The sequence below is a fragment of the Theropithecus gelada genome, chromosome 9 (genome assembly GCF_003255815.1).
Source record: "Theropithecus gelada isolate Dixy chromosome 9, Tgel_1.0, whole genome shotgun sequence".
NCBI lineage: Eukaryota > Metazoa > Chordata > Mammalia > Primates > Cercopithecidae > Theropithecus > Theropithecus gelada.
The window spans coordinates 65,186,634-65,214,316 of record NC_037677.1 but is presented as its reverse complement, the minus strand read 5'-3'; the positions used below and the strand labels follow the sequence as shown (position 1 = coordinate 65,214,316).

At 41.6% G+C, this 27,683-nt stretch overlaps 1 protein-coding gene and 1 non-coding gene across 3 annotated transcripts in view; one reads left to right on the top strand and one right to left on the bottom strand.

Annotated features, from left to right (window-relative positions):
- The first annotated feature begins 5,030 nt into the window (after window positions 1-5,030).
- Window positions 5,031-27,683, top strand: part of DDX50 (DExD-box helicase 50) — a 155,231-nt gene continuing 132,578 nt past the window's right edge. Inside the window, exons 1-8 of one of the 2 annotated variants that reach the window (XM_025395928.1) lie at window positions 5,031-5,163; window positions 10,369-10,665; window positions 13,988-14,063; window positions 14,747-14,925; window positions 17,760-17,877; window positions 17,987-18,172; window positions 18,664-18,809; window positions 23,295-23,444. In XM_025395928.1, coding sequence (XP_025251713.1) covers window positions 10,477-10,665; window positions 13,988-14,063; window positions 14,747-14,925; window positions 17,760-17,877; window positions 17,987-18,172; window positions 18,664-18,809; window positions 23,295-23,444 — 1,044 coding nt within the window. In that variant the 5' untranslated portion in view covers window positions 5,031-5,163; window positions 10,369-10,476. Of the gene's footprint in view, window positions 5,167-10,368; window positions 10,666-13,987; window positions 14,064-14,746; window positions 14,926-17,759; window positions 17,878-17,986; window positions 18,173-18,663; window positions 18,810-23,294; window positions 23,445-27,683 lie in introns of both variants that reach the window. The other variant, XM_025395926.1, reaches the window with a different exon arrangement.
- On the bottom strand, window positions 15,672-15,778 carry LOC112632341. The gene has a single exon (XR_003121382.1). It is a non-coding gene; the product is annotated as a U6 spliceosomal RNA (small nuclear RNA).

Genomic DNA, 27,683 nt, shown 5'->3' with positions numbered 1-27,683 from the left:
AAGTGCCCAATGTAGGCCTGAGCAACCCCACTGCGGGCACGGCTGTGGAATGGCTTCAGGTCTTAAAAAAAAAGTGCCCAGCCGGGCACGGTGGCTTAAGCCTGTAATCCCAGCACTTTGGGAGGCCGAGACGGGTGGATCACGAGGTCAGGAGATCAAGACCATCCTGGCTAACAAGGTGAAACCCCGTCTCTACTAAAATACAAAAAACTAGCTGGGCGAGGTGGCGCGCGCCTGTAGTCCAGGCTACTCGGGAGGCTGAGCCAGGAGAATGGCGTAAACCTGGGAGGCGGAGCTTGCAGTGAGCTGAGATCCAGCCACTGCACTCCAGCCTGGGTGACAGAGCGAGACTCCGTCTCAAAAAAAAAGAAGTGCCCAATGCAGGAGGTACCTAATATTATTATACATATATATGCATGTATTTTAATATATTTTATAGTAACAAAACTTGCTTCGTAGGTAAATACATGACCCACTATACAGGTCCCCTGTTTTTGTCAGGTTGTCTGGAATTCCTCCATTACAGATTTAGTCCTTTGGGAAGGTTATAGGATGTATCTGCCATCAAAATCCAGGTATGCCACGGGGAGGTATTATGCCTTTAACAAGTTTTCAGTTGATAGCTTATAAGTAGGAATAAAATATGCAAAATATGGGCTTATTGCAGACATTCATACAACATTCATTCTCTCTCATCTGAGATTTCAGACTCCTAGGAATCCCTGGCATAGCTAGGTTTTTTGCAAAGTATTTTCATTATTTCAAAAATCCTAATAGAAATTGTACTCATTTCCTTTGCCTTACTCTAACTCCTTGCTAGCTAAAAGATCGTTTCTCTACAAACAGTGGAAATTACACCAGCTCAGTAATGCCACACTATCCCATGTTGGTGTGGCGGTTAAACTGCATTTGTACCTTATTCATAGATTAGAATAATGATCATGGATCAATTATCCCTAAATACAATTTATCAGACAAAATGTTACAAAATTTCAAATCTTCCTTTTTTTTTTTTTTGACACAGAGTCCCTCTGTGTTGCCCAAGCTGGAATGCAATGGCATAATCTCAGCTCACTGCAACCTCCTGTTCAAGCGATTCTCCTGCCTCAGCCTCCCGAGTAGCAGGGACTACAGGCGCATGCCACCATGCCCAGCTAATTTTTGTATTTTTAGTAGAGACGGGGTTTCACCATGTTGGCCAGGATGGTCCTGATCTCTTGACCTCATGATCCGTTGCCTCGGCCTTCCAAGGTGCTGGGATTACAGACATGAGCCACCACACCCGGCCAATTTTTGTATTTTTAGTAGAGATGGGGTTTCACCATGTTGGCCAGGCTGGTCTTGAACTCCTGCCCCTGTCCTCAGATGATCTACCTGCCACGGCCTCCCAAAGTGCTGGGAATACAGGTGTGAGCCACCATACTTGGCCCAAATCTTTTTTCTTGTTTCCTTTATTTTTTATTTTTATTTATTTATTTATTTGAGATGAAGTCTCACTCTGTCACCCCTGTCCTCAGGTGATCCGCCCACCTTGGCCTCCCAAAGTGCTGGGATTATAGGGGTTAGCCACCATGCCTGGCCCCAGATCTTTTTTCATGTAGCAGTGCGCACACATGCACATGCGTGCGCGCACACACACACACACACACCCTAAACCAAAATGTCAAGTCTATGAGGAAGAGCAATGGAAAGAACCTGTAGAAGGGAAAAGATTGGGAACCATGGCATTTTGACAACCTATCTACAGCTACTAAGGCTTTTTGGGTGTTGGGAAAACAGGCTATTGCTTAACAGATGAGGAAGAGAGACACGAATGTCATGAAACAAGAATGGGGGCATCAAAGAGAAATTCATGATTACTTTGCTGGTGTGTTACAGGACTTTCTCCCCTTTGAAACCTTAGCAACATTTTTTCCTCTTTAGCACAAGCAGCTTCCAAACATTACTTGGATAATGGTGCCCTCTTCTGGGAAGACTGATATGACTCTGAAACCCTCTCTCCTACTACTTGGTTCAAAACATCCAGAAAGTAATTGACTACAGAAACAATGAGACTAAAGGTTAAACACTTAAAAAATCATTTAAAAGTCTGAATTTAGGCGCTAGATACATGCATAAATGTACATATGATAATGTGCTCAAAGATGTCTCTTTTCCAATGCTGTCAAAACCTCAAGCTAATGTAAGCACCTCTGTACCTCAGTTCCATGGTGCTGTTATATCAGCGGATCTAATTTCCTGTGCTACCAGCATTACTCTCCTCACTTTACTAGCAAGATTTTAGAACTGACTTGGTTTAGGTCCCATGGCAATGGGAAAAATACCCTCCTCCTTCCCTCCTATTCTCTTTGCCTTTACTTTCTTTCTGCTTTTCCACACTCTACACTTATTTTGTGACCCCAGTGTGTCTTAAATCAGTTTTTAACTGCCCCTTAAACTATTTCCATGTCACAGCATTTTAAAATGATGGTTCATGACAAAGCTGCTGGGGATAAAGTAAAAGGTTCAATTCCTTTTGTCACATAAGATTGATGTGCAGATGCAAAATGGTTATTTGATTAATTTTACCTTCAACTCTACAGAGTAAAACTAATCTAGCCCTGTAGTTCTAAAAAGATTAGAGAGAGGCAAGTTTGGAAATAGTCATCATATATGTGTGTGTGTGTATGTATGTTTTTTTTTTTTTTTTTTGACACGGAATTTCTTGTTGCCCAGGCTGGAGTGCAAATGGCTTGATCTCGGCTTACCGCAATCTCTACCTCCAAGGTTCAAGCGATTCTCCTGCCTCAGCCTCCAGAGTAGCTGGGATTACAGGCATGTGCCACCATGCCTGGCTAATTTCCTATTTTTAGTAGAGACAGGGTTTCTCCATGTTGGTCAGGCTAGTCTTGGAACTCCCGACCTCAGGTGATCCGCCCGCCCTGGCCTCCCAAAGTGCTGGATTACAGGCGTGAGCCACCGCGCCCGGCCCTTTTCTTTTTATATCTTAATGGTCAGTTTAAACAAGCTGAGGCAAAGGGCAAGGGAAATCTTTATAGGACCTTGTAACAGTAGTAGCAATTGAAGCACCCACTCTTAAGTGTTGTAAAAGAAAGTATATTAGTACTCTGGTAAGATGTTTGGAAAATAAAGATGTTCTAATAAGACTGTATCTTGAATTATTGTGCATTTTAATTATTCATGCACAGTATGCCTCCCCCAACCCCAAATCTCATTAGACACAAACTCTTGGGATTACAGGCAAGCTGGGATTACAGGCATGCGCCACTATGGCCGGCTAATTTTGTATTTTTAGTAGAGACGGGGTTTCTCCATGTTGGTCAGGCTGGTCTCAAACTCCTGACCTCAGTTAATCCACCCACCTTGGCCTCCCAAAGTGCTGGGATTACAGGCGTGAGCCACGGTGCCCGGCCTACACTGTGTTTTTATGCACATCATTATACCCTGTTGTAGGGCTATAAAGATCCTACTATGGTAGAATTGGCAGTAGGTTGAGGGATTAGGACAAAAGGATGTAGAAAACCGCAGATCTAGAGATGCATAGCTATTCTCATAATAACCTAGGAAGAGAGGTACGTTTCTCCATCATCAATAGCTGAACACTCCTTCTGCTTGTAAGTATTGAATACACAAAGTTACAGGCAAACATATAGCCCTTGCCTTCAGGCCAAGCCGTAGTTATGCAGAAGGCTTGAAAAAATCACAGATTTAACATTTCTGGTTCCAGCTGTTCAGGACCAATTCCCAAACTCCACATGTAACAATTTGTAATTTTGCTAGGACACAGTTTGATGCTTAGGTTTTAAGGCTGGTGTGCCAGACGTTATCAAGAGGTTTATGAGTAGCCCTATGTCTCCATTGGGTAGAGTAGCTGGGTCGCAAGGATCATGAAGAGATGAGGAACTGACTGTGAAAAGGCAACTAGCTAGCCTCGGTGATAGTAAGCAAAGGTATACAAACACACTAAGGAAGTTACCATTTGTATTGTCAAAGGTTTCAGTTTTGTGTAAGGTTGTGATTCACGGGGAATTAATCCCCATCACTAAAATTGAATCCTTTTTCATTCGCTGCAAATAGATATTCTGTGGAAGACATTTTGGCTTTTCTCGCTAGCAGAAAATGTGAGGCTTCCTCAGGTTTTTCCTGTTCATTGTTTCATGGGAGCATCTTCCCCAAAACATTGCAAAACTCAGAAGTTTTCAGGTTGATGTGGCAGAGAAAGCACTGATCTCGGCTTCAGGAGCTAAATTTTCTAGTCCTGACTGTGCCACTAACAGACTGTGGGACTTCAGACAAATACATTCCTTTCTCGGGTTTCTTCTTATGTCAAACGGACAGCGAGAAAAGGATCACAATGAACCAGGGACCAACTTCACGATTAAAACTTAAGACTTCAGGGACGGACATCTGTCCGTTCCCGGCTACACCTCCGGCCCATCTGGCCCACCGCTAACTGCGCAAACACCCTCTCCACCGTCGCCAGGCCCATGGCCTCGCGCGAAGCCGTTGGTCGTTAACATCTCCCCCACAATGGGCGGGGCGGAGGGGTTCAGCTTCCGGAGGCAAATAGCGAGGGGGCGCGTGGCGGTGCCCACTGGCGTCAGCGAGGGCCTGCCCCCGCACCCGCCCACCGCGCGCTGGACCGTGTCTACCCACGTCGAAGGGCTTCCCAGCCCCAGCAGTGCCCTAGCAGTGAACACTGGGAACCCCCAAGAGGCTCTGCGCGGCAGAGGAGACCAGTTCAGAGTGGGGGAGGGGAAGCTAAACCGAACTATTTATACTAATCGTGCGTGCTTCCTTTGTGAAGATTGGCCAGGGCTTTACTCTAGTAACCAATCACTTCATAACAAGGGTGGGACAGTTGAGATCTCTCACACACATTGGTTGAGAGGTTGCGGCGCAATGGAAGGATTTAAATCGAGAGTATCCGGGATTATTTTTTCCCCCCGTGCGGTGGGTGTCCCGGAAGTGGCGCACGTCCAAGGCCGGGCGGCCGCGCTGCCCCCGCTTCCTTTCGCGCTGTCGCTGCCCTTAGGTGGTTGTGGCCACTGTGCCCGGAGGGAGGCGGTGGTGGCCAGTAATGCCTGGGAAACTCCTCTGGGGGGACATTATGGAGCTGGAAGCACCCTTGGAGGAGCCCGAGAGCCAGAAGGAGAGGCAGAAGTTGCGCTGAGCATGGGCCGCGCTTCCTTTTGGGCTGCGCCTGCTTGGGCGGGGAGGGGAACTGTCTGTCCCTGATGATGGCCTGTCAGAACCGGGCCGGAGCATCCGAGGGCCTCCCTTCGCGCCACCCTCGGCTCTCTGAGGTCGCTCAGGGACCGTTTCCACCTCCACACTCCCGACCTGGAGAAAGATGGCCCTGGGCTTTGGGCCTCCCCGCCGCGTGGCCCCTCAGCCGTTCCCGTTGGCGCCTGAATCTCAGAGATGGGCAGACTCAAGCTCGCATCACCGTGGAATCTGTTCTTTCTCTCCATAAGCAGTGACGCCTGTCATTTCGTTCTCACTGGCCGTCTTAGAAGATGATTAAGAAAAAATGATTGCTTTGAATATGTGTTGCTTCTGTCACCCTGTCCCCTGTGCAAGAATCCTGGGGAAAGCGATCTTAGGTTTACAAACCTCAATAACTATAGAGGCTTAAGGAAAAGTGTGACAGTGAGCCTTGCCAGGATTTGTCAGTGATGGAGATCGTGTGGGTTGCATTATTAATAGCTTTTACGGTCAGTATTTTCATTCAATCCGCAGGTGTTTATTGAACCTAATTTGTACCATACTCTTTGCTGAGCACCAAGGAGGTTAAACTGAATAAGTAAAGAAATAGTCCCTGCTCTCAAGGAGCCTGTAGAGGAGTTGTAGTCTTTCCTCCTCCCACCCCCATGGCCTCCAAAAAAAAAAAAAAAATAGGAAAAGGAAAAAACATCCTGAAACACTAAGAGGATCACAAGGTGCTGAAAAATGCCCAGGTAAAATTATTACTGGAGACACTTGACCTGGAAAAAAAAAATCAGCTGAAGAGGCTAAGGTGGCAGTATTCGGGGGCTGACATTCAAAGAATGAGACTTATTTTGTATAGCCTTAGAAAGCAGAATCTACCTCTCTGACCTTATCACTAAGGTAAACTTGCCATTCCAGCTAACACTTTTCTTTATTGTGCTAAAATATACGTAACATTTATCATTTTAACCATTTTTAAGTATATAGCTCTGTGACTTTAAGTATATTTACATCGTTTTGCAGCTGTCACCGCCATCCATCTCCAGAACTTTTCATTGTCCCAGACTGAAACTCTGTGCCCATTAAACACTCACTTCTCATTTCTCTCTCCTTCCACTCCCGGCAACCACCATTCTACTTTCGCTCTGTGAATTTGACTACTGAAGGTACCTAGAGTGTAAGCAGAAAACCAAGCAGGTATTTTTAAAAAGGCTTCTTTTGAAATTCTTATGTTTTGCATCCAAATCCTGTCCACCCGTCAAGGCCTAGTTTATGTCTTTCCTAACAACCCTAGTTTACAGTTACCTAGTTTCAGTGGCTATCTTTATCATTTGATTGACATTTATTATGCATTTCTATGTAAAATTAGTTCATTTTTCCTATATTATGCCACATATTTCTGAAAAGTTCTTGAGGAAAATGACCAAATCTTTGTCCATCCTTATGTTTCACTATATTGTTGTAAATTGGTGGCTTTCACATTGTAAATTCTCCAGAAATACGTGTTGACAGCCCTTTAACTATGAAAGATAACCAGAGATTTGGAAACGGATTGGAATACCAGCTAAAAGAAATGGAGCATTAGAATACTGGTCTGGTGGCTAGCCGCAGTGGCTTATGCCTGTAATCCTAGCACTTTGGAACACTAAGATGGGAGGATTGCGTGAGCCTAGGAGTTTAGGTAGAGTTTTGTAGAAACCCTGTCTCTACAAAAAATGAAAAAATTAACCAGGCTCGGTGGCTCATGCCTGTAATCCCAGCACTTTGGGAGGCTGAGGCAGGCGGATCACCTGAGGTCAGGAGTTCAAGACCAGCCTGGCCAACATGGTGAAACCTTGTCTCTACTAAAAATGTAAAAATTAGGCCGGACGTGGTGGCTCTTTCCTGTAATCTCAGCACTTTGGGAGGTTGAGGTGGGTGGATCATGAGGTCAGGAGATCGAGACCATCCTGGCCAGCATGGTGAAACCCCATCTCTACTAAAAATACCAAAAAAGGCCAGGTGCAATGGCTCACGTCTGTAATCCCAGCATTTTGGGAGACTGCGGCAGGTGGATCACCTGAGGTCAGGAGTTTGAGACCAGCCTGAGCAACATGGTGACACCCTGTCTCTACTAAAAATACAAAAATTAGCCGGGCGTGGTGGCAGGCGCCTGTAATCCCAGCTGCTCAGGAGGCTGAGGCAAGAGAATCACATGAACCTGGGAGGCTGAGGTTGCAGTGAGTGGAAATTGCGCCACTGGACTCCAGCCTGGGTGACACAGCCAGACTCCATCTCAAAAAAAAAAAACCAACCCCAAAATTAACTGGGTGTGGTGGTGTGTGCCTGTAATCCCAGCTACTCGGGAGGCTGAGGTATAAGAATTGCTTGAACCCGGGAGGCAGCGGTTGCAGTGAGCCAAGATCCCACCATTGCACTCCATCCTGGGCGACAGAGCAAGACTCTGTCTCAAAAAAAAAAAAAAAAAAAATTAGCCAGGCATGGTGGCAGGCGCCTGTTAATCCCATCTACTCGGGATGCTAAGACAGGAGAATCGCTTGAATCCAGGAGGCAGAGGTTGCAGAGAGCCATGATCACACCATTGCACTCCAGTCTGGGCAACAAAAGCGAAACTCTGTCTCAAGAAAGAAAAAAAAAACTAGCCGCCGTTGTAGCGCGTGCCTGTAGACTCAGCTACTCAGGAGGCTGAGGTGGGAGGATCACTTGAGCCAGGGAGGTTGAGGCTACAGTGAACCATGATTGAGCCACTGCACTCCAGCCTGGGAGATGGAGTAAGACCTGTCTCAGAAAACAAAATAAAACAAAAACGAATAGTGGTCTGGTATTGAGATGAAGATAACTTTGGTTTGGATGTGTTGAGATATGGAGCTGGTCCTTAGATTCTTAGAATTGGAATGTAGGTGAGGAAGGGAGTCTGGAAGTACGTGTTGAGCCATGAAAATAGTAATAAAAGTGAACATAGAGAACAGATACTCAAGGAGCATCCACTGGAGGAGGAAGGAGAGGAACATTGAAGAAGATATGTGGTAGAGGTAAGAAGATAGAGGTAAGAAGGGAATATAAAGTGTAACTGAAACCAAGAAAACGGAGAGTGCCAAGCATTGTGGGTCTAAAGTGGAATAATATATTTAATCACCTTGAGATGTTACTGGGCTTGGACCGAGAGGTTTCACTTTGCCTTGCTTCAACTTCTCCCTGAAGTGCAGGGCCCAGGAGCTATTCAAGCCCCAAGGCTGACTCTATAAATAATCTTGTTTTTCTGTAGAACCTATTGGTTTGGAAAGATATGGGCTAGTGCAGTTAACTGTAGATCAATCAGATGATGTAATGTGTAACTGCAAAACATTTTCACAAATATTGTTCAGTTCTCACAGCAATTCCAATTTTATGGATGAGAAAATTATATGTGAAAGAACTCTAAAAGTTGCGTAAGTTATGGTGAACATTTTGGTGGTGGTAGTTTTTACTGTCACTAGTCACTGCTATCTGTTTTGAACATTTGACCGGGTAATTCATTTTTTTGAGAGTGGCTGAGATTACAGGCGTGTGCCACAACACGCAGCTAATTTTTGTATTTTTAGTAGAGATGGGGTTTCACCATGTTGGCCAGGCTGGTCTCGAACTCCTGACCGCTGGTGATCCACCCAACCTCTGCCTCCCAAAGTGCTGGGATTATAGGCGTGAGCCACCGCAGCTAGCCACCAGGCTAAAGTCCTAAATTCCCAAATCCTTTCTTGTGTTCTGTAAATATCACAACACTGACCAGTAGTTTGGCATTTTAAAATTGAAGTTGCAGAATAGTGCTTTTTTTTTTTTTTTTTAACTAAATTAAAAAAGTAAAAAAAAATTCCAGGGATTACTGTCCTTCCATGGAGGTATAACAATTGGACTTCTGTATGAATTATATAGTTTTGTTTCGTTTTCCTTTAACCTGTGAATTGTCAAAGTGCAGGGAGGAAGTATAATGTGAAAGAGAATGGGCTTTCAAGTCAGGCAGTGCTAGATTCAATTTCTAGTACTTAGAGCTGCGGGAAATCCCACATGTGGATCTTTGGCAAGTTGCTTAACCTCTTAAGCTTCTGTTTCCTTGTCTATAAAATGGCAAAGGTGGCTGGGCGCAGTGGCTCTCGCCTGTAATCCCAGCACTTTGGGAGGCCGAAGCGGGTGGATCACCTGAGGTCAGGAGTTTGAGACCAGTCTGGCCAACGTGATGAAACCCCATCTCTACTGGTGGTGGTGTACGCCTGTTGTCCCAGCTACTTGGGAGGCTGAGAGGCAGGAGAATCACTTGAACCTGGGAGGCGGAGGTTGCAGTGAGCCAAGATTGCGCCACTGCCCTCCAGCCTGGGTGACAGAGCAAAACTCTGTCTCAAAAATAAATAAATAAAATGGCAAAGGTAATACAGGTTCACTATCCCTTATCCAAAATCCTTGGAACTAGTTGTATTTTGGAATTCAGAATTCTGGGGATTTTTAGAAGGATAACACCCAGGTAGGGTTTGGGGCCCAAAACCTGTAATCAAACACCTTAATATTAAATATGAGTAGTTATACTAAGTGGGATAAATAAAGACTATAAAGAGCCTCACATTAGTTCAAGTTAAATTTTGCCATCAAATGAATTCAGGTAAGGTTTTGCCTCCAAATAAGTTACAAAAAAACTTTCGGTTTTCAGAGCTTTATGGATATCGCAATTTCGGATAAGGGATTATGGACCTGTACTTCCCTTATAGGGTTGTTATGAAGATTTAAACAAGATAAGCTGAAAACACATTACACAGTGCTGGGTAGGTATTCAATAAGTATTAATTTTTTTCTCTTGGAAATGTTGCAAGTTTTTGTTTGTTTAGTATTTATAATTCTGGGGTTGTCTGTCTTTCCTTAAGGAGAAACCGTTTTAATTTTCCTTAAATCTTATGAAGGGATTAGAGAGGGGCTAGAGGATGAGCCTTGAGAATGCTAGGAATGGGATGAGAAAGATAGCAATAGTTGAGGCTTAGAGCTTGGCATTAGTAACCAGTCTGGATTTTTACCAGGTAGGTTTTCAAAGTAACTGTAGATTGAACTGAACTGGTGGGGGAGTCATACGCTAACTTCTCTAGAGTCTTAAAAGAAAACCTCTGACCATCTTGTCATTGCTACTTTCTTTGTTCACAGAGTGACAGAAGGAAGTCAAGGCACCATTATGACTCAGATGAGAAATCAGAAACAAGAGAAAATGGTGTTACAGATGACCTGGATGCTCCCAAGGCCAAAAAAACTAAAATGAAAGAGAAGCTAAATGGAGACACTGAAGAAGGATTTAATAGACTTTCAGATGAATTCTCTAAATCTCATAAGTCAAGAAGAAAAGATCTACCAAATGGAGATATTGATGAATATGAAAAAAAATCAAAGCGAGTATCATCCTTAGATAGTTCTACTCATAAATCAAGTGATAATAAACTAGAGGAGGTATGGATGCTTTTTATTTTGCATTTGACATTATACTTGAACTGTAGGTTGATTTTTTTAGGCTAATTATAATTGATTATATAATATTTCTTGATTAGTGTCTAGTACTTACTTTTAGTTACATTAGAGAGTCTGTACAGGTGAAGTCTGAGTCTTTTTTCCTTTGGCCCTTGTTTATTTCATTGTATGACTTTTTTCTTGGGGCCTGATGGGAGAAATAGTCAAATTTAAACCTTTTCTGTACATTTGGGTTCCTAAAGTTATTCTGAATTGCTTGATGGTCACCTACTTGAATTTCTTTTCTTTCTTTTTTCTTTTTTTATTTTTGAGTCAGAGGCTCACTCTGTTCCCCAGGCTGGAGTGAAATGGCACAATCTCGGCTCATGGCAACCTCTGCCTCCTGGGTTCAAGCGATTCTCCTGACTCAGCCTCTCAAGTTGCTGAGATTACAGGCACGCACCACCATTCCTGGCTAATTTTTGTATTTTTAGTAGAGATGGTGTTTCTCCATGTTGGTTAGGCTGGTCTTGAACTCCTGACCTCAAAGTGATCCACCTGCCTCGGCTCCCGAAAGTGCTGGGATTACAGGTGTGAGCCACTACCCCAGGCTGATAATTAGTAATTCTTTATATTCTTTAAATATGATAATTGCTGATACACATTTGAGCTTAATGCCTAATCTTTGGGGAGCATTGGGAAAAGATGTTGAATCCTTGTCTTATGACTTTTGACTTTTTTTTTTTAATTTGTGAATTTGCTGTTTGTCAGGAAGCACATGTGTTTGTTGATCTAAATAAGGTCCTTTAAATCTGTATTGCTAACAGTGGAATGTATGGCTTGCTTCTCGCTTTGGTGGGATTTTGCTTGGTAAAATCTGTATTATAATAGGTTTAACAGTTTATTATTTTGTTTAGATCACATGAGAGTTTAGGAATTCTACTTAAAGGAATTTATCCTAAGGAGATGATCAAGAGGTGTGCAGAGCTTTATGAATAAGTACTCTTATCACAGTAATATTGTTGATAATAGCAAATATTTAAACATCCTAAATGTCTGATAGTAGACAGTTGGTTTAAATAAAACATACAATAGTTATGTAATAGAATACAGTTATCCCAAAGGGTCTACAATAGAAAAGGTAGTCATTGTATCTTGTTAAAAGATAAAAATTGGATGGGCGCGGTGGCTCATGCTTGTAATCCCAGCACTTTGGGAGGCTGAGGCAGGTGGATCACCTGAGGTCAGGAGTTCCGAGACCATCCTGACCAACAGGGTGAAACCCCGTCTCTACTAAATACAGAAAAATTAGTTGGGTGTGGTGGCACATGCCTGTAATCCCAGCTACTTGGGAGGCTGAGGCAGGAGAATTGCTTGAACCTGGGAAGCGGAGGTTGCAGTGAGCCGAGATCGTACCACTGCATTCCAGCCTGGGCAACATGAGCGAAACTCCATCTCAAAAACAACAACAACAACAAAAAAAGATTATAAAATGGTATATACAGCGTGATTTTATTTCTATTTAAAAAATTTTATGTGCATAGAGTGAAGATTGGAGGAGTATGTTTCAAATGTGGCTTTAGCTGAGTGGATTATAAATAACTTAAATTTGTTTCTCTTTCCTCTGTAGTTATTAAAGTTTCTTTTCTTTTTTTTTTTTTTTTTTTTAGATGAGGTCTCACTCTGTCACCTAGGATGGAGTGCAATGGTGCGATCATGGCTCACTGCTACAGCCTCATCCTTCCTGGGCTCAGATGATCCTCTCACCTCAGCCTCCTGAGTAGCTGGGACTATAGGCATGTACCACCACGCCTGGCTAATTTGTGTATTTTTAGGAGAGATGATGTTTCATTCACTGTGTTGCCCAGACTGGTCTTGAACTCCTGGGCTTAAGTGATCCAGCCGCCTTGGCCTCCCAAAGTGCTGGGATTACAGATATAAACCACTGGGCCCTGCCAATTTCAAAAGTTTCTATGATGACAGTGTATTATTTATTTTTTGTTTGTTTGTTTTTGATAGAGACAGGGTCTCACTGTGTTGCCCAGACTAGTCTTGAACTCCTGGGCTTAAGTGATCCTAGCACCTTGGCCCCCCGAAGCACTGGAATTACAGGCATGAGCCACCCTGCCTGGCCAACAGTGTATTATTTTTGTCATTTTTTTTTAATCATAAAAAGGTAACAGCAGCCTTGAGGTTTGTTTAAATGGCATGCAATTTGAATTTGAAAGTATTTTTTATCTAATTCCAAGTTTGAAAATTGTTAGTGTATGTCTCTTTAAACACATGAACAGTAAAGCTGACTGGGTAGGCATACAGTTTTTGTTCTGTGTACACATTAGTGTACAAAGTTTTCAATAAATGTTAAATGATAATGTCATGCTAACTTGTATATATGTTAAAGAAATCTTCAAACTTACAGTAATTTTCTCTTGTATTAGCAACCTAAATAAAAATCTTTCAAAAGCTATAGAATAAATTAACTTATTTTCAGAAAAACTTTACATTCCTCATTATGTAATTTCTTTTAGCTTAGTTTATAGGCTTGTGTTAATCTTTATAATTTTGTCTACATCTGTATGATTTAGATTAATAAATAACCTTTTTGGCTGGGCATAGTGGCTCATGCTTGTAATCTCAGCAGTTTGGGAGGCCAAGGTGGGAGGATCTGTTTTTTTTTTTTTCCTTGAGATGGAGTTTCGCTCTTGTTGCCCCAGCTGGAGTGCAATGGCGCAGTCTCCCCTCACCACAACCTCCGCCTCCTGGGTTCAAGTGATTCTTCTGCCTCAGCCTCCCGAGTAGCTGAGATTACAGGCATGCGCCACCACACCTGGCTAATTTTGTATTTTTAGTAGAGACAGGGTTTCTCCATGTTGGTCAGGCTGGTCTTGAACTCCTAACCTCAGGTGATCCACCTGCCTTGGCCTCCGAAAGTGCTGGGATTACAGGCGCAAGCCACCGCACCTGGCCAAGAGGATCTCTTGAGGCCAAGAGTTTAAGACTAACCTGGGTAACATGGTGAGACACTGTCTCTACAAAAAATAAGAAAGTAAGTAAGCATGGTGGCGTGCGCCTGTGGTCCTGGCTGCTTGGGAGGCTGAGGTGGGAAGGGTTTGAGCCCAGAGGTTGCGGCCACAGTGAGCTGTGATGGTGCCACTGCACTCCAACCTGGGCAACAGAGTGGGACCCTGTCTCAAAAAAAAAAAAGAAAAAAAAGAGTGTTCCACTAGGTTTCCTTGTAAGTGAATCTGTACAAAATTAAAAACAGTAAATGAAGAAGTGTTGAATATAAAGTATATTATTTAGGCCATTGATTTCATTTTTACAGACCTTAACACGTGAACAGAAAGAAGGAGCCTTCTCCAATTTTCCTATTTCTGAAGAGACTATAAAGCTTCTGAAAGGTATGTGGTTTTGTTGTTGTTGTTGTTGTTGTTTTTGAGATGGAGCCTTGCTGTGTTGCCCAGGCTGGAGTGCAGTGGCGCGATCTTGGCTCACTGCAACCTCCGCCTCCTGGGTTCAAGTGATTCTCCTATCTCAGCCTCCTGAGTAGTTGGGATTACAGGCTCGTGCCACCACGCCCGGCTAATTTTTGTGTTTTTAGTAGAGACAGTGTTTCACCATGTTGGTCAGGCTGGTCTCGAACTCCTGACATTGTGATCTGTCCGCCTTGGGCTCCCAAAGTGCTGGGATTACAGGCGTGAGCCACCACGGCTGGCCCAAAGGTATGCAGTTTTAATGGATATGCAATTAAAAATCTATCACTAGATTTTGTAAAACTCTTGTGCCTTTTCTGACCAAAAGGAGAACATAAAAAGAATGGAGAAGTAGCTCTTCTTTAATTGCAGTTACTTTTACATCATCCTTTTCAATATTCTGACTTGTGTTTAGCTTTAAGATTTATATGCATTTGTCAAAAGTTTAGACTAATTTTTTAGTAATTCTTGTTTGTGGTAGGAATAGCTGTGTCACCAGGTGGTATGTCTTTAGGCAGATGTAGAAGAATCATGATTGTCATTTTCAAATGAATATATTTTTTCCTAATGCTAGTCGTAAAGAAGTATGTTAATTAAATCTCATTTTACAGGTCGAGGGGTAACATATCTCTTTCCTATTCAAGTTAAGACCTTTGGTCCTGTATATGAAGGAAAAGATTTAATAGCTCAAGCACGGACAGGAACAGGAAAGACATTCTCTTTTGCCATCCCCTTAATTGAAAGACTCCAAAGAAATCAAGAAACAATTAAAAAAAGCCGCTCACCAAAGGTAATCATTATAGGGGGTAAAAGCTTTAAATGTTACTCTAACAGCAAGGGAAAGAAAGTTATACCAGTCCTGAGTTGTAGTACCCCCAAGATAGAAAAGTTAACACTGTGTTATAAAGCAAAAATACGTTGTTTTTCACAAAAAGAAATTTCAAGCATAGTTAAAATGAAGTAGTTTTTGCATATGAATGTGATGTGAATGGATCCATAGATAACTTTTATAATTTCATGAATTACAAAGCCAGTATATCTTATTTACAGTTTATGTATTTATTTATTTATTTATTTATTTATTTTATTTTTTTTTTTTTTGAGATGGAGTCTCACTCTGTCGCCCAGGCTGGAGTGCAGTGGCCGGATCTCAGCTCACTGCAAGCTCCGCCTCCCGGGTTTACGCCATTCTCCTGCCTCAGCCTCCCGAGTAGCTGGGACTACAGGCGCCCGCCACCTCGCCCGGCTAGTTTTTTGTATTTTTTTTAGTAGAGACGGAGTTTCACCGTGTTAGCCAGGATGGTCTCGATCTCCTGACCTCGTGATCCACCCGTCTCGGCCTCCCAAAGTGCTGGGATTACAGGCTTGAGCCACCGCGCCCGGCCTACAGTTTATATATTTAGTTGAGCCTTTTCTTCTCTTTTTTTCAGTCCTGACCTTTGCTTTTAAACAAATGAATTTTCTAAAGAGGTGTTCATTTATTTGTCATTCAGTAAATGTTCAGCATCATTTATTTCAGTGTTGACTTTTTTTCCCTTTAGTATGGAATGCATCATGAATGTTCATGTCATCCTTGTGCAGGGGTCATGCTAATCTTCTCTGTGTCATTCCAATTTTAGTGTATGTGCTGCTGAAGTGAGTACACACAGATGGACTTTTTTTTTTTTTTGAGACGGAGTCTCGCTCTGTCACCTAGGCTGGAGTGCAGTGGCATGATGTTGGCTCACTGCAAGCTGTGCCTCCCGGGTTCACACCATTCTCCTGCCTCAGCCTCCCAAGTAACTGGGACTACAGGTGCCTGCCACCACGCCCGGCTCGTTTTTTGTATCTTTTAATAGAGACGGGGTTTCACCGTGTTAGCCAGGATGGTCTCCATCTCCTGACCCCGTGATCCACCCGCCTCGGCCTCCCAAAGTGCTGGGATTACAGGCGTGAGCCACCGCGCCCAGCCCAGATGGACTTTTTAAGAAGAGTATTATTGAAATGATATTGCTTGTTTATATATTATTGGGGTGCTAGACATCTGTCTTATTTTATAAATGTAAAATCAACCGACAGAGGGGTCTTGTAAAATGTAAGCCTAAAATTTGACCTAAAAAGCTGTGTGCACTTAAGGTTTGTAAAAGTGAAGAAAAAATCAGCATCATAATATGAATAGTTGTATGACTAAAAGTAATTTGTTCTTTGTAAGACAACTGAGTGGTATTATAAGAGCAAATTAACATATATAAATATAATTAAATCATAATAGTCTTAGATTAACTATCCCAAATCAGGTTGGCTGTATTGACTTACAGGATAAATCTTTTCGGAGAGTTATGTTTTTGGGGTGAAGTTAGGAAAAGACTGAAATAGGACATAGGATATAATCTCAACACTGCCTTTTTTTTTTTTTTTGAGGCGGAGACTCGCTCAGTCTCCCAGGCTGGAGTGCCTTAGTGGAATCTTGGCTCACTGCAGGCCCCGCCTCCTGGGTTCATGCCATTTTCCTGCCTCAGCCTCTGGAGTAGTTGGGAATACAGGCGCCATGCCTGGCTAATTTTTTGTATTTTTAGTAGAGACTGGGTTTCACCGTGTTAGCCAGGATGGTCTTGATCTGCTGACCTTGTGATCCGCCCGCCTCGGCCTCTCAAAGTGCTGGGATTACAGGTGTGAGCCACTGCGCCTGGCTTTTTTTTTTTTTTTTTTTAAAGACATGGTCTCACTCTGTTGCCCAGGATGAAGTACAGTGGGGTGATCATGGCTCACTGTAACCACGAACTCCTGGGCTCAAGCAATTCTCTCTTCCTCTCAGTCTCTCCAGTAGGTAGGACTACAGGCAGGTGCCACCACACCTGGCTAATTTTTTTTTTTTTTGTAGAGTTGGGGGTCTCACTGTGTAGTCCAGGCTGGTTTTGAACTCCTGGCCTCGAGTGATCCTTCCACCTTGGCCTCCCAAGGTGTTGGGATTACAGGCGTGAGCCTCCACACCTGGCCCCAAAGCTGCCTTAAAAAACTTTTGTATTAGAAAGATGTTACTGGAGATTCCAGCTCCACCATTTCTAGGTGTTTGATTTTGGGCAAGACTTTAATTCTCTGAGACACGAGTCTGTCATTTATGAAAATGGTGTAATAATGCCACTCATGGGTTTTTATGAGAATCAAATTAGATAATTCCTGTAAAGCATTAGTTCCTAGCACATGGTGAACATTCATTCGTTTATCAAACATTTTTGAGTTTCCTGTACTGTACCAGGCACTGTTTGAAGTGCAAGGAATACAGTAACCCAACCTGACATAAATTCCTGCCTTCATGGAGCTTACATTTTATCGGGTGAGATAGACAAGCGCAAATAAGTAAAATATCAGTATCTTGGGTGGTGTAAGTGCTGAGCAGAAATAATAAAGGGGCAGGAGGATATGAAAATGGGCTTGGAAACCTTACTGAAGAGACCTGAAGGAAGTAAGGGAGGATATAATAAATATACACCGCTGTTCTTGTTGCTATTTGTGTTGTATCTTTAAATACTATGACATTAATGTAGAGTTTCCTGGTTTTAAATGCACCTACAAAAAGTCTTCTCGGTTTTAATTCAGATATGTCTTTAGGAAAATATCTTTTTGTTTTTTAAACCTCTTGCTCAGGTACTTGTTTTGGCTCCAACAAGGGAACTGGCAAACCAAGTAGCCAAAGACTTCAAAGATATAACTAGGAAACTCAGTGTGGCGTGTTTTTATGGTGGAACATCATATCAAAGCCAAAGTGAGTAAATATGTATGATAGAAACACAAAGATGTATTTGGTACTTATATTTAAGTAAATAATGTGAAAGTGTGAATTTTACATATTGTTGGCATTTCTCTTCTCACAGTTAATCATATTCGAAATGGTATTGACATCTTGGTTGGAACCCCTGGTCGTATCAAAGACCATCTGCAGAGTGGCCGATTGGATCTTTCTAAACTGCGACATGTTGTGCTTGATGAAGTGGATCAAATGTTAGATTTAGGTTTTGCTGAACAAGTTGAAGATATTATTCACGAATCCTACAAAACTGGTATATTCTAATTCAAAATAAGCACATTAGCAATTATTCTTCGATCTTAAATGCAAACGAGTTTTTATTTAATAATTCTTATTGCAGTGTCCCCTGTGTTCTAACAAAACTAAAATAATTTGGTATCTGTTCTGTCCTTGAAAAAGAAAGTATGATAGCATCCTTTTAACTATTTTCTTAGCTTTCTATGCTTTATTCTGTTTTTTTTTTTTTTAAATAGTCAGTGGTTAGATTTACTAACTCATTTTATTGATTTTTTTGTTCATTGTTCCTTCTTAAATTCTCACCTTCCTTTTAGGTTCAGTTCTCTTCCTATTGTCCCCCAGTTTTGCAAGTTGAAAGTTTTAATAATTACAATGAAGTCTCTGTGTTAAAAATTCACCCCAAGTTTTAAATTTTTCATCATTTTTTTGAAGCTTGGGGGAATTTTTAAAAGCTGGCTACATCATGGGAAATTAAGAAAACATTTGAATTCTCTTTGTTTATTTAAGATTCTGAAGACAATCCTCAGACTTTACTTTTTTCTGCAACTTGCCCACAGTGGGTATACAAAGTTGCAAAAAAATACATGAAATCCAGATATGAGCAGGTTGACCTTGTTGGAAAAATGACTCAAAAGGCTGCAACTACTGTGGAAGTAAGTAGCTTTCTAGCATGATAGATTTTAGCTTTTAGTTGGTATTTACTTTTGACATTTGTTGAAGCTAAACTTAAGTTTTGGGTACCTCTTCAGGCCTAATCTTTCTTTTTTGATCTGAGTAAGATACCTATATAATTTTATAGTCTGAGACTGAGTAGCAGAATAGAATAAATAGAGGGAAAACAAGCACATGAATAGGCAAGTCCTAATAGGAAACACACAAGCAGCCATAGAGACAGATTTGAAGTGTTTCTTTCTCTCTTTAAAGCAGCTCAAAAAACAAAAACAAAAAACAACAAAATATTTACAACATGACAAGGCTATTTATATTGACTAGAAAAGAATAGTGTGGAGATAATTTGTTAAAGCTGAGGTGAAAAAAAGTTAGATCCTCATCCCATTCCCCCAAACCAAAAAAATTTCTCAAAGATTTGAAAAATTAAGCTGTAAAACAACTTAAAGCAGATGTAGGTGAATAAAGAGTTTTTTGATTTCAGGAGAGGGAATGCTTTTCTAACATACAAGTTGGGCGGGGCATGGTGGCTCATGCCTATAATCCCAGCACTTTGGGAGCCCAAGGTGGGCAGAGCACTTGAGGTCAGGAGTTTGAGACCAGCCTGGCCAATATGGTGAAACCCTGTCTCTACTAATAGAAAAATTAGCCGGCCTGGTGGTGGGTCCCTGTAGTCCCAGCTATTTGGGAGGCTGAGGCACGAAAATCACTTGAACTCGGGAGGTGGAGGTTGCAGTAAGCTGAGATTGCGCCACCGTACTCCAGCCTGGGTGACAGAGGGAGACCCTGTCTCAAAAAAAAAAGCCCAGAGAAGTCAGAGGAAGAATCCATGAGGGAAAAGGTTTATAATTTTGACTCCTTGAAAGTTAAACCAATGGTATGTTTAAAAAAAGAATTAGGGATGGGCATGGTGGCTCACGTGTGTAATCCCAGCATTTTGGGAGGCCAAGGCAGGCAGATCACAGGGTTAGGAGATCAAGACCATCCTAGCCAACATGGCGAAACCCTGTCTCTACTAAAAATACAACAATTAGCTGGGTGTGGTGACGCGCAACTAATCCCAGCAACTCGGGAGGCTGAGGCAGAATTGCTTGAACCCAGGAGGCGGAGGTTGCAGTGAGCCAAGATCGTGCCATTGCACTCCAGCCTGGTGATAGTGTGAGACAACATCTCAAAAAAAAAAAGTAATATTTACAGTATTTATGACAGTCAACTAGGTAACATATGTCATCTTTCTATTTAATAGATGCATATATATGTGTATGTAGGAAAGACTAGGTGACTAAGTGAATAGTAGTATCTGCAGAATGTAATGCAGTGGTTAAGAATTAGTGATAACCAAATTATGCAATGATGTGTACAAAAATTACACTATTTAAAAAAATACACAAAGTGCTAAATGGATTCCTTAGGCATTTATGTAAATATGCGAAAACAGGTTGAAAGAATAAGCATCAAATAATGATTACTTCTGGGAAAGGGAGTGCTGGATGGTCAAAAGAAGCTTTGTGGGCCGCGCATGGTAGCTCATGCCTGTAATGCCAGCACTTTGGGAGGCCAAGGCGGGTGGATCATGAGGTCAGGAGATGGAGACCAGTCTGGTCAACATAGTGAAACCCCATCTCTACTAAAAATACAAAAATTGGCTGGGCATGGTGGTGCATGCCTGTAGTACCAACTACTTGGGAGGCTAAGGTAGGAGAATTGCTGGAACCCAGGAGGTGGAGCTTGCAGTGAGCCGAGATTGTGCCACTGCACTCCAGCCTGGGCAACAGATTGAGACTCTGTCTCAAAAAAAAACAAGAGTAAAAAATAAGAAGCTTTGTATATTTTGTAATGGTTGAAAGTTTTGCAGTAAGAATGTAAAATGTACCAGTAAAAAAAGTTGATAAGGACATTTTCAAGCATATAAAATTGAATAGTAAATTGAATAGAAAGATTGAATAGTATGAAGAACATGATGTACCCATTACCTATTACTAGTCTTTAACAATGATCTTTTCTTCACCCCTGCATTTGAAACAATCCCAGTCATTTCATCTTCAAGTAATAGTATATTCTTCTAAAATGGTAACTAAGGACTCTTTAAAACCACAGTCATTATCACAGTAGAAGAAAAACAGTAATTTATTTATTTATTTTTGAGACGGAGTTTCACTCTTGTTGCCCAGGCTGGAGTGCAGTGGTGTGAGCTCAGCACACTGCAACCTCCGCCTCCCCAGTTCAAGCGATTCTCCTGCCTCAGCCTCCCGAGTAGCTGGGATTACAGGTGCCCACCACCACACCCGGCTAATTTTTTGTATTTTTAGTAGAGATGGGTGTTTCATGATGTTGGCCAGGATGGTCTCGAACTCATGACCTCAGTCTCCCAAAGTCCTAGGATTACAGGCATGAGCCACTGCGACTAGCATAGTAATTCTTATAATGTCATTAAATACCTAGTGTGCACATTGCCCTTGCTATCTTTTTTAAATAGTTTGTTTGAATCTGGATCCAAATAGAATTCTTACATTGCTACTGATTGATATGAGTCTTAAACATTTTATAATCTATAGTTCCTATTTTTTCTTTGCAATTTTCTGTTGAAAAAACTGATTTGTTGGTCAGGCGCGGTGGCTCAGCTATAATCCCAGCACCTTGGGAGGCTGAGGCCAGTAGATCACCTGAAGTCAGGAGTTCGAGACCAACCTGACTGATATGGTGAAACCCCATCTCTACTAAAAATACACAAATTAGCAAGGCACAGTGGCACGTGCCTGTAGTCCCAGCTACTTGGGAGGCTGAAAAAGGAGAATCGCTTGAACCCAGGAGCTGGAGGTTGCAGTGAGCTGACATCGTGCCTCTGAACTCCAGCCTGGGCGACAATGTGAGACTCCGTCTCAGAAAAAAACAATAACAACAGAAAAACTCATTTGTCTTGTGAGTTTCCCATAGTCTGTTTTGCTGATTTGCATCCCTGTGGTTTTTATTTTTATTTTATTTTTTTACTGTTAACACCACTCAAAGATGTGGTGGGTTTTCTTGTTTGTTTGTGTTGTGTTTTTGTTTTTGTTTTGAGACAGAGTCTTGCTCTTGTTGCCCAGGCTGCAGTGCAATGTAATTCTTTAATATCATTAAAAAATTAAAGCATAATCTCAGCTCACTGCAGCTTCCACCTCCCAGGTTCAAGTGATTCACCTGCCTCAACCACCTGAGTAGCTGGGACTACAGGCATGCGCCACCATGCCCGGCTAATTTTTGTATTTTTAGAAGAGATGTTGTTTTGCTACGTTGGCCAGGCTAGTCTGAAGTCCTTATCTCATGTGATCTGCCCGCCTCGGCCTCCCAAAGTGCTGGGATTACAGGCGTGAGCCACCATTCCCAGCCTCCATTCCCTCCTTTCTTTATCCACTGTCAATCACTAGTCTGTTTTTTTTCTCAATGGATATACCTGTTTTGGATATTTCGTGTACAGTCATGTGCTGCATACCAATGTTTTGGTCAGCGATGGACCATATATACAGTGGCACATATTCGATGGTGGTCCCATAAGATTATAATGGAGCCGTCCTATACAGGTGTATCAGTTTTTATCTTTTATGCCATGTTCTTACTGTACCTTTTCTGTGTTTAGATATGTTTAGAGACACACATACTTACCATTGCCTACAATGTTCAGTACAGTAACATGCTGTTTAGGTTTGTAGCCTAGGAGCGATAGGACATACCATATAGCCTAGGTGTGTGTAGTAGGCTATACCCTAGGTTTGTGTAAGTACACTCTGTGATATTTGCATAATGATGAAGCTGCCTAACAATACATTTCTCAGAACGTATCCCTGTCATTAAGCAACGCGTGACTGTAAATGTAATCATACAATATGTGACTTTTTATGTCGTTTCATTCACTTAGCATATGTTTTTGAGGTTCATTCATATTATTTTTATTATGTACAATGAAATGCAAAATCTTTGTACATTTGCCTATTTTTGAAAAATTCATATGTGTGTAACCCGAACCCTTATCACCATATAGAATATTGCCATCATCCCAGAAAGTTCCCTTATGCCTCTTCCCAGTCAGTATCCCCACTTCAGAGACAACCAGTGTTCTGATTTTTCTTCCGCAATTGATTGGTTTTGCCTATTCTAGAACTTCATATAAATGGAATTATACTGTGTGTGCTCATTTTCTGTTAAGACTTTATTCGGCATTTTTTTTAAGGTTCATATTGTTCCATGTATATCAATAGTTGGTTTCTTTTAATTGCTGAATGGTATTCTGTTTGAATATACTGCAGTTTGTTTATTCTTTCATCAGTTTATTGATGGCCATTTGTCTATATTGTTTTTAAGTGCTGTTGAGGAGAGTCTTTGTCTTATAGTCTCCCAGAGAGGCTAATTCTTGACCGGATAGAAAAACTACACAAGAGAAATATTTTAAAATAATTTTAATGAAACAAATACTGTGATATTTTCTTTCTTCAAAGCATTTGGCCATCCAGTGTCATTGGTCTCAGAGGCCAGCAGTTATTGGAGATGTCCTTCAAGTCTACAGTGGGTCTGAAGGGAGGGCTATTATTTTCTGTGAGACCAAAAAGAATGTAACTGAAATGGCCATGAATCCACACATAAAACAGGTAAGTCTTTTTTTCATGCTTTCTGTAATTGAAATTATGGGGATGAATTACTGAACGAAAATTATATTGTCCTTTGTGGACCAGATTTCATAGTCATTCTCAAAATTCAGTTGTAAGGCTGGGTGTGGTGGCTCACACCTGTAATTAAGTCAGGATAGATTTTATCAGTTTTGTTTGTTTGTCTTGAGACAGGGTCTCCCTGTTATGCCCAGGCTGGAGTGCAGTGGGACAGTCATAGCTCACTGCATTCTTGACTTCCTGGGCTCAGGTGATTCTCCCACCCCAGCCTCTTGAGTAGCTGGGACTACAGGCGCGTGCTACAATGCCCAGCTAATTTTTTGCGTATTTTGTAGAGATGAGATTTCACCATGTAGCCCAGGCTGGTCTTGAACTCCTGGGCTCAAGCAATTCCCCCCGACCCCGCCCCTGCCTTGTGGCCTGCCAGAGTGCTGGGATTACAGGTGTGAGCCATCACACCCGACCTTGATCAGATTTTATCATTTTTTTTTTAAGACTGAAAATGTGATCTGGAAAATATAAAAGTTGAAACAAAATGAATTTCTGTGGGTAAGAGAGGGTAATATTTTAGAGTTGTGTTATAAAACTGCAAATTTTTATTAAATTACTAAATCAGAATACTAAATCCATGTGTCTTTTTCTTTCTCAAAAAATATCTTTTGGCTGGGTGCGGTGGCTCACGGCTGTAATCCAGCACTTTGGAAGACCAAGGCAGGTGGATCGCCTGAGGTCAGGAATTCAAGACCAGCCTGGTCAGCATGGTGAAACCCCATCTTTACTAAAAATATAAAAATTAGCCGGTGTGGTGGTGGGTGCCTGTAATCCCAGCTGCTCAGGGGGCTGAGGCAGGAGAATCGCTTGAACCCAGGTTGGAGGTTGTGGTGAGCTAAGATCATGCCACTACACTCCAGCCTGGATGACAGAGTAAGACTCTGTCTCAAAAAAAAAAAAAAAAAAAAAAAGAAATAACCTTTTATAGAAAATGTCAAACATGTACAAAAGTTGATAGAATCACGTAAGGAACCCCTATGTATTCATCCTCCAGCTTCAATAATTATTTTATCTATATGCTAACCTACCTCTTCTTTCAGAATTATTTTGATGCAAACCCTAGGTACCATATTATTATATCCATAAATGTTTGGATATGTATCTCTAAAAGAAAAGGATTTTTTAAAAAAACCCAACAATACTGTTATCACTTCTAAAAAATTAATATTTCAAAATATTAATTTTACATTATCAATTGTCTTAGAAATATTTATTTTCTTTTATTGTTTGTTTTCTTGAATCTGGGTCCAAATAAGATTTTTACATTGTGTGATTATTAAGTTGCTTTTAATATATGGATTACTCCTTTGTGTATTTTTTATAGCTTTTTTTGTTTAAGAAACTACATTGTCATAAATCTAGAGTATTGCTTCCCCATGATGTAATTTAACATGTTCCTCTGTCTTCTATATTTTCTGAATATTCAGGTTTGTTTGTTTGTTTAGGGCAGAACTACTTCATAGGTGGTGTACTTCTGGCAGGAGATATATATGTCTAGTTCTTTTTGTGATGCTAACATCCACCAATAATCAGTGCCGTCAGTCCTTATGTCAGTGTCTCCAGTCATTTTTGTTGTTTGTGACTTGTTATTGGGTAGATTCCTGAGAAAGGGCTTATGGAAACAGTACTGCCTATTGATAATATCTTATATGTGACTTTATACCTGAAAATTATTTTGGCTGTATATAAAATTCTTGGTTCACATTTTCTTTTCTTCATTGTCTTAGGTATGTTACTTTACTGTTTTTGGAACAAAGCATCGCTATAAAAAGTGAGATGCCAGTCTAATCTTTTTTCCTTATATGTGATTTTCTTAAAATCTTTTTTCTAAGTGATTTCCTTTAAAAATCAGTAGTTTTACTAGAATATATTTTGGTGGTGTTTTTTGTCAGTTTTTCTGGGTACTCAGTGTGCGCTTTCAATTTGTAGTTCATATGTATTTTTTAAAAGTTTTATCAAAATTTTCTTGAATTACAATTTTTAGCGTTTGGTTTTCCAGTTGCTTTGGTTTTCTTCAAGGACTCTTGTTGTGCATATGTTGGCTCTCTTTTTCGAATCTCCTTTGTCACATCAAATCTTTTTCATCTTTTTCCTTATTCAGTTTTCAAAATTTCTCTTTTTTTTTTTTTTTAAGAGACAGGATCGTGCTGTGTTGCCCACATGGGAGTGCAGTGGCTATTCACAGATGTAATCATGGCACTTGATAGCTTTGAGCTCCTGTAGCTGGGACTGTAGGCATGCACCACTACACATGCCTCAAAATTTCCCATTTTTAAGAAATCTGTTGTGTTTATTCGGTCTTTTACTCTTTCTCGTATAGCTTTCATTTGTGAAGTTATCTTTTATTTCTACTTCTTGCTTGAGTTATTTTATCTCATTGAAAAACTGAAAAGTTTTTCTTAATTTGATTTTTATTCTTCACCATAGCATTAAAATTTTTTCTTTTACCAGGCATGGTGGCTCAAACCTATAATCTCAGCACTCTAGGAGGCTAAGTCAGGAGGATTGCTTGAGCCCAGGAGTTCAAGACAAGCCTGGGCAATGTAGCAAGACCCTGTCTCTACAAAAAATTTAAAAATTAGCCAGAGGTGGTGGTGTGTGCCTGTAGTCCTAGCTACTTGGGAGGCTGAGGTGGGAGAACTTCATGAGTCCAGGAGCTAGAGGTTACAATGAGCTATGATCATGACGCTGTACTCTATCCTGGGTGACAGATAGAGTCACCCAGGACTTTTTTTTTTTTTGAGAGTCTCCCTCTATTGCCCAGGCTTGAGTGTAGTGGTACAATCTCGGCTCACTGCAACCTTTGCCTCCTGGGTTCAAGCGATTCTCCTGCCTCAGCCTCCTGAGTAGCTGGGATACAGGCGTGTGCCACTACACCCTGCTAGTTTTTGTATTTTTAGTAGAAACAGGGTTTCACCATATTGGTCAGGCTGGTCTCAAACTCCTGACCTCGTGATCCAACCGCCTCGGCCTCCCAAAGTGCTGGGATTACAGGTGTGAGCCACCGCACCCAGCTGAGTATGACCCTTTCTCTAAAAAAAAAAAAAAAAAAAGGCCGGGCGCGGTGGCTCAAGCCTGTAATCCCAGCACTTTGGGAGGCCGAGACGGGCGGATCACGAGGTCAGGAGATCGAGACCAACCCGGTGAAACCTCGTCTCTACTAAAAAAATACAAAAAACTAGCCGGGCGAGATGGCGGGCGCCTGTAGTCCCAGCTACTCGGGAGGCTGAGGCAGGAGAATGGCGTGAACCTGGGAGGCGGAGCTTGCAGTGAGCTGAGATCCGGCCACTGCACTCCATCCTGGGCTACAGAGCCAGACTCCGTCTCAAAAAAAAAAAAAAAAAAAAAAAAAAAATCTGTGTTTGTGTGTGTTATATATATATAATTTTAAAAACTTTTTTGTATTATTTATATATTTAATATATATATTTTATATATATAATTTTTTCTGAGATGGTGTCTCTGTCACCCAGGCTGGAGTGCAGTGGCATGATCTTGGCTCACTGCAGCCTTCACCTCCCAGGTTCAAGTGATCCTTCCACCTCAGCCTCCTGAGTACCTGAGACCACAGGTACGTGCTACCATGCCTGGCTAAGTTTTTATTTTTGTTGAGATGGGATCTCTCTAAGTTGCCCAGGCTGCTCTCAATCCTGAGCTCAAGCGATCCACTTGCCTCTGCCTCCCAAAGTGCTGGGATTACAGGCGAGAGCCACTGTGCCCAGCCAATATATGATATATATGTATATTTTATTTTCTTTCTTTCTTTTTTTTTTTTTTGAGACACAGTTTCACTCTCTCACCCAGGCTGGAGTGCACTGGCAAGATCTCGGCTCACTGCAGCCTCCTCCTCTTAGGTTCAAGTGATTCTTATGCCTCAGCCTCCAGAGTAGCTGGGATTACAGGTATGCACCACCATACCCGGCTAATTTTTGTATATTTAGTAGAGATGGGGTTTCACCATGTTGGCCAGGTTGGTCTCGAACTGCTGACCTCAAGTGATCCGTCTGCCTCAGCTTCCCTAAGGACTGGGATTATAGGCATGAGCCACCGTGCCCGGCCATATATGTTTGTTTGAGTTCATTCAAAATGATATGCTTTTATTTGTTTCGTGGATGAGCTTTTCTAGATCACTTTATTGGTGGAGATAGTCTGCTTTTTTTTTTTTTTTTT